At 40.9% G+C, this 13,749-nt stretch overlaps 1 protein-coding gene across 3 annotated transcripts in view; it reads left to right on the top strand.

Moving 5' to 3' along the window:
- Positions 1–13,749, top strand: part of gpr137c (G protein-coupled receptor 137c) — a 28,567-nt gene that overhangs the window by 8,101 nt on the left and 6,717 nt on the right. For 2 of the 3 annotated variants that reach the window (XM_020054185.3, XM_010892345.4), the window contains exons 2-4: positions 11,054–11,103; positions 11,756–12,008; positions 12,654–12,803. In XM_020054185.3, coding sequence (XP_019909744.1) covers positions 11,054–11,103; positions 11,756–12,008; positions 12,654–12,803 — 453 coding nt within the window. The other variant, XM_010892346.5, reaches the window with a different exon arrangement.

Raw genomic sequence — 13,749 nt, 5'->3', positions numbered from 1 at the left:
ATGTGGTGGAACGGGAGCTTCGTGCCTTGGATGTGCATCCCACAAATCTCCAACTGCAAGATGCTATCCTATCAATATGGGCCAACATTTCTAAAGAATGCTTTCAGCACCTTGTTGAATCAATGCCACGTAGAATTAAGGCAGTTCTGAAGGCGAAAGGGGGTCACAGTATTAGTAATCCTTTAGGTGAGTGTACATTATACTTAAGGATGTTTTTCATTTGCCACATCTACCTTGGAAACCTCATTGCTGCTAGTCCTGCACTTCAGTCGCACATGCACCTTCAGTTTGCCTTCATTGCACATTTTGATTTGCCATTTGTACTTTTATTTGCCTTCATTGCACATCTATACATCCCACATACATTATTCTTCATATTTGTAAAAACTTGTACATTTCTGCCATCTTCTATTTGCACTTCTGATTAGATGCTAACTGCATTTCATTGTACTGTACTTGTATTGTTCAGTGACAATAAAATGTAATCTAAAGTTTAACAGTGAATTGCCAGCCCATACTGTTAACAGCCACTTCCAGCGTCATCTCTGCAGAACTGAGTACACCGAAGTGAACATTGGGTGTCAGGGCCTCATAGACCTGACTCACAATGCTCCCTTAAAACTTTATTATACTATTCAGAAAAAATCGTCAGAAATGCAATTCATAGTGCTGCTGTCACCACCTTTAGTTTAAATGTAGTTGTTTCTTTTTACTAGGATTAATATCTGACTCTGCCATTCCATAACCCTCCCTTTTGTTTTGAGGCATTCTGTTGTGCTTCAGATAAATGTCCTGTTGCAAGTTCCATGTTCGGTTCAGCTTTAGTTTTACAGACTGCCTCAAATTCCCCTCAAGAATTATCTGGTACAATATGAATCTCATGGTTGACTCAATGATGGCAAATTGGTCAGTCTTTGAAGTGGCAATGCATCCCCAAACCATAATGCCACCACCATGCTTTACAGTTGGTTTGAGGTTCTGTAGGTCTCTTGTTGTTAGACCTATCTTTGCATGTTATGTTACCACACATCCACACGGTTACGACTGGACCAGACAAAGTTTCTAATCTTTGTAGAAGGCTGGACCCTCACAAGTTACTCTCTAATGATTTTCTAATCATTTACACCTGTTTTTGTTCACCTAATTCAAATGTCAGCCATTTTATGTGATGGTAAAGATAAGGATTTATTATGTTCTTCCACACAAGAAAATTGCATTTCTCTTTTTTTAGGCAATTTTAATTGCCTTAATGGTTTCAGTGTTTTTTATTTTTTTATTTGTTGAATTTGGTTACTTTTGTCAGTAGTTGGTTGGCCGGAGGACAAATACATTAGTGTCTAGTTTGAGAAACAGACGCATCGCAAGTCCTCAGTTGGCAACTTCTTTAAATAGTAACCGCAAAACACCAGTCTCAACATCAACAGTGAAGAGGCAACTCCTGGATTCTGGCCTTTTAGGCAGAGTTCAAAATAAAAAGCCATATCTCAGACTGGCCAATAAAAAGAAATGGTGAAGATGGGCAAAATAACAAAGACACTGGACAGAGGAAGAACTCATCCCAGAGTCGCCTCTTTGCTGTTCACAATAGTAGAAACTCTTCACTGTTGTTCTGGATAGTAGAAACTGATGAGGGGCATAGGTTTGAATGATGGAGTTTTCCATGTCAACCTCTTGGCGTTGGTTTTTAAATTATTAGGGACTATTGTATAAGACAGCACTTGAAAGATGAACCAAAAGAGAGATCAATGGTAGAGATGTTTTTACAATGGAGGGGGGCAGAGGTAATGGGGACTGTAAAGGTGAGAGCCTGCACACTTTTAAAAACAAAAGGGTCAAGAAAACCAAGAGATACGGTATGGATGACCAGAAGGAAGGAAGAAAAATAAGAAATGTGTGGGGAAAAAAAACTAAAGAGTTTAGAAAAGATGAAGCATGCCTGATATCAGGGATTAGGTATAGTGATTCTCAAGCCGAGTTCTCAGCAAAATGACGCACTTCTGACTAAGACCACATGATCAGCGTTAATAATATCTTATGAGGAAGAGAAAGCTGTGGAAAGAGAGAATGGATCCAATCGTATGCTATGTGTGGACATTGCCTAGCTGCATTGTCGTAACTGCTGGCATTCAGGTCTAGTCAACAACACATGCGCAAGCACACACTCAGTCTTACCCAACCCTGGGTGTTGTGTGTCTGACTGACCTGCTCATGGGAGTCATGAGTTTACATTTTCTGCTCACAAACACACTCCTGTCACTCTCCCAGATAATGTTTACTTGCTGCGAGAAGCATGTGCACGCGCACTCTTGCGCTCTTATATACAGGCTGCAGCTTGTTTGTTTTCTCTTAAATGTAGGGTTTAATGCTTTTGAGCATACCCTTTATGCCAGTTTGGGCCTTAGCACACAATGTGTTAGTATGGCCTTGTTTTACCCCCTTAAGGATAGTTAAACAAGGCATGTGTAACCTTGTGTAGAGATTTTGCCATCTCAACGTGAGGAAGCATACTATTCTCAGTTTAGGGCAAAAATATCAATTGGAATTAGAATATGGGTTTGGTTCAGGGTTAATTTAAATTTAATGTGGTTACAGTTAGAGGTTAGAAAAATATTGGTTTTGCAATATATATATATTGTCTTATTATGTCTGTTATTGTGTATTTTTAAGGGGGTGTCATAAGAACATTTATTGTTTAATAGGCCTGTCATAAAATCCTCCACCTTGTGAAGCTGAATTTCAGCTACACCCGTTCACATTCTAACCAACTTTCACCTTATCGGACATGCGCTGTTTCTACTTTCACTTTTGGTTATTAGCCCTATTATTATAATGTATTTTTAAAGCAATTTAGGTGGTACAATCATACCATGTACTATTCAGTGCTTGCTTTTTCCCATGAACAGAAATTGATTGAACTGAATGTTAGGAACCAGAAAATGTCCATGGCATTTTGCTTCCCCCATGTCTGCTGTTGTTTTTCTGAGGAGATGATTGTGTGTCTTGGTAACATCAGTGGTTGAGAAGTTGAAGCATTTCTATTGGACCAATACAAATATGGACATCTGACATTACATAGAATTCTTTTTACAAAATGACCCTTCAATAGAAATGCACTGAATACAATCTTTCTTAATACAATTGAACATTACTGCTGTTTTTTTATTTTTATTATTATGTCTGTAACTAATCAGCAGTCTCACCCACTCTGTGTTTGTTGCACGGATGATGTCCACATGCCTATCTCTATGGGCCTTTTTAGTTTGCTCAGTTTCTCAAAGGTTCACACACGTGTGCCAAATTTAAGTGCCTGTGTGTATGTGTGTACATCTCTGTCTTCATCTCATGTAATGTGTCTGGCTTCGCGTGTGCTTGTGCATTTGTTCATGCGTGTTCTCATGGGTCATTTCACCATCTGACATTGAATTGAAGAGTCAAGTTTAGATCTGAGATGCAAGGGAAAACTGTCTTTTTTCGGTTTCCATAGGGGTGTTTGGCTGGGCTGTGTGCCCTGCACAGGGTAATGCTGGAGGCAGGGGCATTATGACAGACACACACACACACACACACACACACACACCCTCTGGCCATCTCAAGGGACATGTGTCACAAGAGGGCATTTTCACAGTTTGCTTTGATCTGTTTTCTTACAAATACTTGATGTCCCAAGAGAGTATGTGAGTATCAGCTAATACTCCTGCATTCTCCCAAGGAGAATTGTTGTTGGCAGTACTTCTTTATGGTAGCCTGACACACACATACAGATAGAGACCCCACCCCCCATCAGAGACATTCAGATCCCACTTGCTCACCACATGCATGGTATTATCTACAAATTCTTCTAGACTGCGAGTCCCCATCGTCTAGCTTGCGCAGGAAGTCCATTAAAAAGTCAACGTTTGGTCCAGTGAAGTGGCCAGTCCTTCAGTCCTCCAAAGCAGAACCCCATTCCCGAAACTCTCAGACCTCTCTGGATGTTTTTTTATTGAACCTCTGTTTGTTGACCAGTTGGTGTCTTTGAGAAACCTCTCCGTTTTTTTCCGCCAAGCACTTGTATGACTCTGAAGCACTTTCTGACTCCCGTCCTAGAACATTAGCGGTGCTCTTTAATAGATGTTCTTATAACAGATGGTGAAATGTGAATTTCAGTCCTTGGCCTGATTTCTCTCAGCTTGCACTTCTGAGTAGGTATGCAGACGTGTGTAAAATAAGAATGCTTATGTGTTTATAAGCTTCATAGTTTATAAGTACCAGTCTTTCCCCCCAAAAAAGCTGACATGCCGGCATTAGCGACACAGAAGGCTTGATGTGTGAAATGCTAAAACATCCTCCCTGTATGCCAGTCTCTCTTGCTTTATTTTCTTAACATTATTGACAATACTGTCATAAGTTAACATCATTCCCTAACAACAACTTAAGTATTAATTCTCAATTAAACATTCTCTAAAACTATTCATGAATTGCCTCCCAGACTCCTAAAAGCCACTAGCTACTAATGAGGCAATATGAATTCCATGTACAGTATATTGTGTTGCATTGGGGGTTAAAGAGGGGGTAGAAAATATAGTTCTGCTGGATGCAGTACACAGTGCCCCATGATTTCACATTATATTTGTACATTTACCACCTCCTGAATAGTTTATGCACAAAGTATCCCTTGTACATTATAGTGGGGCAATGTAAAATACAGTGTGGTTGGAATTATAACAATCCCTCTCCAAAGCTAATGTGCACAGCAAATAAACAACAATAACAATAATGAGATTTTTTTATATTAGTAATAACATAAGCTCTAACCATTTCTGTGTGCTCCACCTTATAATATTGTTCAAATTATGTAAAGTATTATTTAATAGTATTATTTAGTAATTTTGTTTCATTTATTTTTCCCCACCTAGTTTTTCCTTTGAAAATGTACACTATACACACTATAGACACATCGCAGACTTTTATTTTGAAGGCAAATTTGAAAACCAGAGGTCTTATAGAACTTTTTGTGTTAGTAAACAGCGATGACGTATTTTCTGGGCTGAGCCGAACTGGTGGCAGAAAGTGACAGTAACCTCTTTACAACATATCATCTGGTTGCCTTCTACAATTATTTTGTAAATGTCATTTCACAGATATAACATTACCGTATATCCCATTCATTCAGAGATGAGCATTCCGGATGATTTCATCAGTCCAGTCTGTCTGTTTAATGGCTTGCAACCATAAACGTCTGCATTTCGCTTCAAATGGTGGCTTCGACAACAGTATTCTATAAAAATGAAGGCCATATTTTTTTGCATTCTTATTCTGGCATCCAACGGCACAACAATACTTTTTTTCCCCTTTAGTCCGAGGATCTTGCACGTTTCCTTACACTTGTTCTCGCAGTTTTCTGCCACCACCAAACGTCAGTGACGTAATCTTGACGTCCACGCCAAATTGGTCTATTGTTGCTACTGAATCTCTAATGTTTCCTGCATAACACTAACCTCTAGTTGCCGACTGTAACGATCAAGTTGTGATGGTTAGTTTGCTAGCTTGTTTCTTACTTTTGGTTGTCGCTCAGTTGTTGGCTAACGTCTTTATGTGACAGCCACTTACTCACAGTTCAACACAAACGTGCGCGTGCACAGACACAGCCAGTTAGGCTTTTTGTAACTCACTCCAATGCTTGATACTCCGACCGTCGGGTGCAGGACGTTGTTGCTCTGCTCTGATGCTCGTGAGACCGTAAACTGCGCGAGATGGGGAACTGTGCTCAGCTTGGTGGGGATTGTAATTTTCTTTTCATAAAAATACTATGTTTATGTGTGGCGGCGGATCCCAATTTAGCAGCGGTGAGCTGCCACTGTTATTACAGTAAGAGGATACCACTGAGGAGCCTACATCTTAATTAATGTAGTGTTTGATTGACTAGCAATGTCTACTATAAAATACCAGACAAAACAAAAGTCCTGTTGTATAGATGAGTAGGACTTGGCTTATAATTATTAATATGGCACATTCTTACACTCTTTAAGGAGAACTCTGGATGGTTCCAAATACAAGCCTTTTTGGTTATAAGTGAAACTCCCTTTTTTGTTCCATGTATAGCTTTCTGTGGAAGGAGCTCAGACGTGGAACCCAAAAGCATATCTTTTGCAGAAATCCAAGGGAACCCTTTTAGGCTGGGGATTTTACAAATGTGAACAAAATTGCAACTTTAGGCAATTATTTGGCACAATCTACATTGGAAAAGTGGCCTCTCCCAGCTCTCCTCATTGGACTGCCTCCCCCTCCTCATCCCTGTCTGTCTAGCCCAGTCCAGCCCTTATAGTCTGAAATCAGATTAGCTCAAGGGTTTCTGCCTGTCTGGCTGACTGGTTGGCAAACTGGGCTGGCTGGAGAAGCTGAGACACCCATGTTCTAATTGATTTGCTCCACTACATGTGTTAATCCTCCCCGTAACCTCATCTTACACTGACTGATACAAAAACACACACACTAATACAGATATGTATTCAAATGTTTAGATGCACACAATCATAAATTACTAGAATATATTTGACCTGAGTAAATCTTCAACACTTTGTTACACACACACAAAACGTGGAATGCTTTTGAACTCTTAAACCACAGCATTTCCCTCTAATTGTAATAACAACAGTAGCCGTTGCTAAAATGTAATGCGCTGCCACAGAAAATCTGAATATTTGTATGGAAAAAATAATAATTCAAGCTGATTGCAGTTTACTATCACATGCAGTTTATTATTGCTCCAGCATCAGAGCAGAGCAACCACATCCTGCATACGACATTCGGAGTATCAAGCTAGCGAGTGAGGTCAAAGAAACATGACTGGCTGAGTCTGTGTACACATGTTTGTGTTGAACTGTCAGTAAGTGGCTGTGGCATTGATACAAGAACGTAGCCATCGCCTGAGCGACAACCAATTGTGTATTGTGTACATTTTCTTAGGAAAAACGGGATGTGGTAAAAATATAAACAAAACCAAATTACTATTGAAATAATACTTTAAATAAGTTAAATGATATTATAAGGTGGAGCACACTGAGAAATTGCTAGAGCTTAAGTTATTTAGAGAACATGTTAAATATACAACTTCCAAAAAAGTTGTGACGCTGTGTAAAATGCAAATAAAAACAGAATGCGATGACATCATTTATCCCTGTATTTAATTGAACATAGTACAAAGACAACATATCACATGTTTGATACTGAGAGATTTCATAACTTAGGAAAAATACTTGCCTATTTTGGTTCCAGCAGCACGTTTCAAAAAAGTTGTGACAGGGGCATGTTTACCACTGTGTTGCATCACCTATTCTAACAATACTTTGTAAGCTTTTGGGAACTGAGGAGACCAATTGCTGTAGTTTTGAACGCGAAATGTTTTCCCATTCTTGCTTGTTATAGAATTTCAGCTGCTCAACAGTTCAGGGTCTCCTTTGTTGTATTTTTTGTTTCATAATGTTCCAAATGTTTTCAATGGTTGACAGGTCTGGACTGCAGGCAGGCCAGTTTAGCACCCAGACATTTTTAATACGAAGCCATGCTGTTGTAATACGTGCTGTAGTTTGGCATTGTCTTGTTGAAATAAGCAAGGCCTTCCCTGAAAAAGACGTTGTCTGGATGGCAGCATATGTTGCTCAAAAACCTATATATGTTGTTCAGCATTAATGGTGCCCTTACAGATGTGCAAGTCACCCATGCTATGCGCACTAATGCACCGCTGTACCGTCACGGATGCTGGCTTTTGAACTGTGTGCTGATAAGAAGTTGGATGGTTCCTCTCCTCTTTAATCCGGAGGACTGGGTGTCCATGATTCCCAAAAATAATTTTGAATTTTGATTTGTCAGACCACAGGATAGTTTTCCATTTTGCCTCAGTCCATCTTAAGTGAGCTCAGGCCCAGAGAAGGTGGCGGCATTTCTGGATCTTGTTTTTATCTGGTTTCTTCTTTGCATGGTAGAGTTTTAACTTGCATTTGTGGGTGCACAAATGTACTGTGTTCACAGACAATGGTTTTTGGAAGTGTCCCTGAGCCCATGCAGTGATGTCCACAACAGAATTGTCAGTTTCTAATGCAGTACCACCTGAGGGCCCGAAGATTACTGCCATCCAATGGTTTTGGGATTTTCAAGAAACAATAAAATGTCTCATTTTCAACATTTGACTTGTTGTTTTTGTACCATCTTCTATTGAATATAGGGTTTAAATGATTTTCACATCACTGCATTCTGTTTTTCTTTACATTTTACACAGCATCCCATATTTCTTTGGAAACAAGATTAAATGTACAAATATAATGTCAAATCATGGGGCACTGTGTACTGCATCCAGCAAAACTATATTTTCTACCCCCTCTTTAACCCACAATGCAATACACTATACTGTACATGAACTTCATATTGCCTCATTAGTTAATGGCTTGTATTAGGAGTCTGGGAGGCGATTCATGAACAGTTTTAAAGAATGGTTAAATGAGAGTGAGTAGTTAGGTTATAATTAACGAATGATGTTAAGACAGAATTATCAAATAATGTTATGAAAATCTATGTTGACCAGCGTACAGGGAGGACATTTTAGCATTTCACACATTGAGCCTTTTGTGTCGTTGATGCCGGCGTGTCGGCCCATGATGGCACTGTTTGGAAAAAAAGTAGCAGAACCACCGAACCGGACATTTACAAAGTCCTTAAGACAGCATTTAGCTCTACACTGTAAACCACGCCCTCCTCAGCTGTTCATATATTTATATTACACCATTTAAAAAGTAGGGTCTCTGTAAATGTTCTAAAGTGAATAAATTATATTCTGATATGTATAGTTTGGGGCTGTGGATCCCAGATCTTCTCGTTCTCTAATAATGCTGACATGGAATTTCGACAGGAACTGTGAATTTTACACTTGCTTTCCAAGTGGACTTGTGTAGCTGTGTCCACTACACATTTTGGAACCTTCCGGTAGCCTTTGTCCTGGCTATAAGATTTAGGACACTTTTTTTTTTTGAGGAGAATGATGATTTACACCTATTTTTACCTTTTTCATACTATTGTGCTTACCCAATTTTGAAAGATGTTGGCACATTGTTGGCGTTTCACATAGTTGCTGGAACCGTTCTGGCCAGTACAATGTGGATGTGTACCATCATAGTGGAGCTTGCCTCATCTGGGTTGTTTAAAGAGATTCTAGGTTCCTTTTACAGGCCAAGATCAGTATCTGTAGGTTGTGAGGATACCCAAAACAAATCAGGGCAATAACTGTACATTGACAGAGGGCGCTTATTTTTTTTATAGAAATGTGTCCAACCAAGACTATTCTTGAATGCGTGGTCCCATTGGATAAGTGTCTGGTGAAACAAGTGAATAGCCTAAACCATGAAAAGAGCTGAGTCCTTGTAGTGTGGGGAATAGCAATCGGATGCAAATGGAGAGCTTGAAAAGGCATGGCCTGCATCCACCTTCTGTTTGTTTACACCAATAAATGTGTTATATACAGCAGACCTTGCAGAGCTGCTGGTTTCTGTCTGTGTCTGTCTGTCTGTGTCTGTCTGTGTCTGTCTGTCTGTGTCTGTCTGCCTGTCTGTCTGTCTGTCTGCCTGTGTCTGCCTGTCTGTGTCTGTCTGTCTGTGTCTGTCTGCCTGTCTCTGCACATTTGTGTGTGAATATTGAAGCCTCAAAGGTTTGTGGCCATTTTATGATTCAAGATTTCATCCTAGTTTGTGAAATAGTCCAACCAGCCTGATGTGTCAAACAGAGTAAGACAGATGACGGTATCAGCAACTAATGAGACAGCCTACTGTACATGACCCATATTGTCATCAGTTACCATCTTACACACACTTTTACACTCTCTGTTTTGCTCAACCATGCATTCTCTCTCTTTCCATTTTTCTTTTTTGCTAACACATGCGTGCACACACATTATACACACCAAGCACTGATATCAAAGGTCCCAAGACAGAGCTTTGTCAGGAGAACCAGTGCACGCATCATTGCAATATCAAAGTTCTCTCAGATACAGCTCTGCCATGGGGACCAGATATCAAAGGTCTGCTTGATGAGATATGGGAGTAGCATCTGTGAGAGAATGTTTTCTGGATCTCTTTAATCATGGCAACTTTTTTGGGGCCCTGTCTTTTTCAGCACCGGGCCCTCAGCCTTCTAGTGTTTGTAAAGGGCCCGGAAAAAATATTTTCAAAATATGGAAATGTTTATCTGAGGAGATGATCGTGTGTCTTATGACGTCAGTGGAAGAGAAGGTGAAGCCTTTCCTAGCCTGATCCTAACCCTCCGATAATTCGACTAGAAATACTTTTATTTTTTGTTATGTTTTGGAACTCACATGGAGGACCGTTTCCTTGCCTTGTTCTGTAAATTGCCGCACCCAGGGATGGCTGTGCGCTACATTTCATTTCCCTCTGGGACCGCTTCAGTGAGGATTAGAAAGATGGGAGTGGATGCATCGTTTCATAGGAGGGTAAAGAGGGGAGGGAAGAGAAGAGCTCCATCTGCCCCCTCCCTTTAAATCTGGCTTCCAGTCCACCCCACAGACTTAGCCCAGATTTTAGGCCTATCTGGGCCCAGCTCTGGTTTAGAGCCGCTGACTGCTTATTTCTCAACAAGCCTGAGTGGCAGACTGCCAAAGCACTGTCAGCAGAGACCTTAACCCCACCGGCACATGCATCCCTCCCACCCCCAACCCCGAGATGTCCAGACACAATTGGCCTGCAGACATCACTGAGCGGTGTAGTCAGGGTCTCTTGTGTTGCCAGATTTCTACCATTTCAACACTTCTGTGCAGTACTAAACTGTGCCAGCTCCTATATTATCTTGTCAGCAGATATGGAGGAGCATGGCTAGCTCAGGTCTGCTTGGTTGGACTCACTAGTGTAAAAAGTATTTTAAGACCCAGTAATGATTTCCATGTAGAGTATTCTGCTTGCCACCACGTGTCTGCATCTGGCACATACTTTTCCATGATTCTCAGCGATATCAATGTGAATGTTTAATGATGACTAAAATGTTAATGACATTTTATCCGCCCCCCCCATCTCCCCAGGTAATGTTTAAAGCCAAAGCGAAATATTCTCCGGAGCTCAACAAATACAAGTGAGTGGATCTATTTATTTTTTTGCTTAGTTGGTGTCTGGGTTAGTGTAACTGGGATTGTGATGCGTGGAGCCCTATATAAAGCCACATTACTCAAGCATTTGTGTATCCAGCATAAATTACTGTGACCAGTTCATTATTGTAGATAGAGTGGAACATACTGAAGTCTATTCATTCCCCTGAGGTTCATCTCAACTGTCTGATGTGGACGAGGAGGGGAGGTCTGACTTTATGGACTAATAGGCTCTTTGATCATCAGATTAATGTCTGATGCGGAGTGAAAAGCTGCAAGCTCAAATCCCCAACATATACCTCACCCCACCCCCACCCCAGGTTCTATATAATACCACTCTACACACATGCACACACACATTTTACTATCCTTCTGGGAAACCCAAAACACTTTCGCATTCAAAATATTTTCCAGAGTAAGCCGAAGTAAATATATAAAAAAAAAATATTCATCACCATTGGGGGGATGTTTGGTTTACAAATGTGTAATAACACACCCATATGCTGCAGGGATAGAGAGTTGAGGGGAATTGATAAGTCTGATATTTTGGTGTCTATTAGTGTTTCGGGTGTTTTAAGCCTGCAGTCATTTCTGTCCTGTGCAGAATAATTATAATGTCGTTGTTTTTTTTCCTCACAGGGTGCCCATTCGTCTGGCGGTCATCTTTGCCAGTATTTTCTTTCTGGTGGTGAACCTGACATGTGCCATGCTGGTGCAGGGTAGCCTAGCGGGTGGGATGGAGAGCGACGCGGGTGAGGCAGAGGTCCGGCAGGTGGTTTTGGCTCGGGTTCTGGTCAACGACAGCCTTTTTGTCCTCTGCGCTGTCACGCTGGCCGTTTGCATTTTCAAGATCGCTAAGATGTCCTCTGCCAATGTTTACCTCGAGTCCAAGGTACGCACACTGATCAATGGAATCTCAATTAGCACAAGAAGTCACTTGAAATAGTTAACCAGTCAATCAGTTAAAGGTGGACTCCACTAAATGACATTGCCTCTATTTAAATCCAGGGACGATCACTATTTAACAGCGTTGAAGCGAGTCCTGCATCTTGCTCATGTAAATATCTGTGGTGTTGTTTTTGGCAAAGTTGTGCATCTTGGTTCAACACTCTATTATGTAATTTCACTGTGTCTACCTTTTTAACCGATCAATTATTTAATCAAGCAATCAATCTTTACTGTCTCTAAGTTTAATTGGGACCTGGACAAATGACTTCAATGAAAATGTTAAGTAGGTTATTAGCATTCATCCCTCTTCAACATGTCCACTCTGTTATCTCAGGGGGGAAAAAAACCATACACTCACTGTGGCTTATAAACATGATGTAGAGGGGCAGCATACATCAACAACACTAACTCCACGTTTCTCCCAACCCCTTCCCTTGCCTTTTGTTTTTTTCCCTTGTCTTTCTGTCTCCCTCCTTTCATCTCTCTCCCCTTCCATTCCGTATTTCTATATCTCCTTCCATCTCTCTTGCTGTCTCACTGTTTCTGTTTTCCTCTCTCTGTGTGTGTGTGTGTGTGCGTGCGTGCGTAGGGTACGTCAGTATGTCAAGCTACAGCCATAGGTGCTGCAGTCATCCTGCTCTATACATCCAGGGCCTGCTATAACCTGGTGGTGGTGGCTCTCTCTCCAGAGGACCGGCCCAACCCCTTCAACTTCAGCTGGTACAACATCTCCGATCAGGTAGGATGGCTGTGTATGTACCCAAACACACAGAGCTGTGTGGAGCCGTGGTCTGCTGTTAACACTCCTGGCTCTATCTGTGTATGACTTTCCATGCCAGGGACCAAGGTTTACCCTTCACCCATCTGAACTACTCCTTCTGTCAATAAAGCGTTACAAAAATGCTCTTCTCTTTCAAATAACATGTTGATGACAGGGCACGTGAAGATAGTGACCCAACATTATCAGTCTTCTCTCATGAAAACTAAGAGTGTGTCTGTTTGTTTTTTTTTGTCTGGCTGGCCTGTTAAACCTTTAGTGAACCCCGTTGTCCTAGATATTCAAAGCTCACTGGGCTTTTCTGCTTGCTACACAAGCACACGCACGCGCACTGACTGTCTGACATGGTTAATCATCTATCATAGGTCTGATCAGTCTGCAAATGCCCTCTGTACGTGTCTTTGTGTGTGTGTCAGTGTCTGTATGATTTGTCAGTGTCTGTAACTAATAGTCAGAGGGCCTGCTCATTAGAAGTCTTCATTGGATCCAAAATGTATGTCGGAGCCGAACTGTATCCACGAAATTCAGTAATGGGGGTGGTGGGGTGATGCATTACACATCTCTCTCCAAAATGCCCTCTGTCTTCCACTATTTTTTGCGCTTTCGTTTATAGGTGAAATTGTCTATTGCTTGAGTATGAGTTACCTGGCCTATGCATAAATATAGGTTTAATGAACCACATGTAGGATTTCTTATACTAGTCTACAATAATTAAATGAACTGCCCTCCAGAGCTGCAGCTTTTGAAAGTATTTTTTGTCACCTCACACACACAGTCAGCCGTTTATATCCATTACATAATTACAAAGATTCTTATCACACCTCTCCACTGAATTATTTAAAATATAATAGGCTACTTGAACACTTCTCCCTCACGCAAATAGCTGGCTGAGCGTATTGATACATAA

Source organism: Esox lucius, chromosome 15 (genome assembly GCF_011004845.1).
Source record: "Esox lucius isolate fEsoLuc1 chromosome 15, fEsoLuc1.pri, whole genome shotgun sequence".
NCBI lineage: Eukaryota > Metazoa > Chordata > Actinopteri > Esociformes > Esocidae > Esox > Esox lucius.
This window is presented reverse-complemented; position numbering and strand designations above follow the sequence as displayed.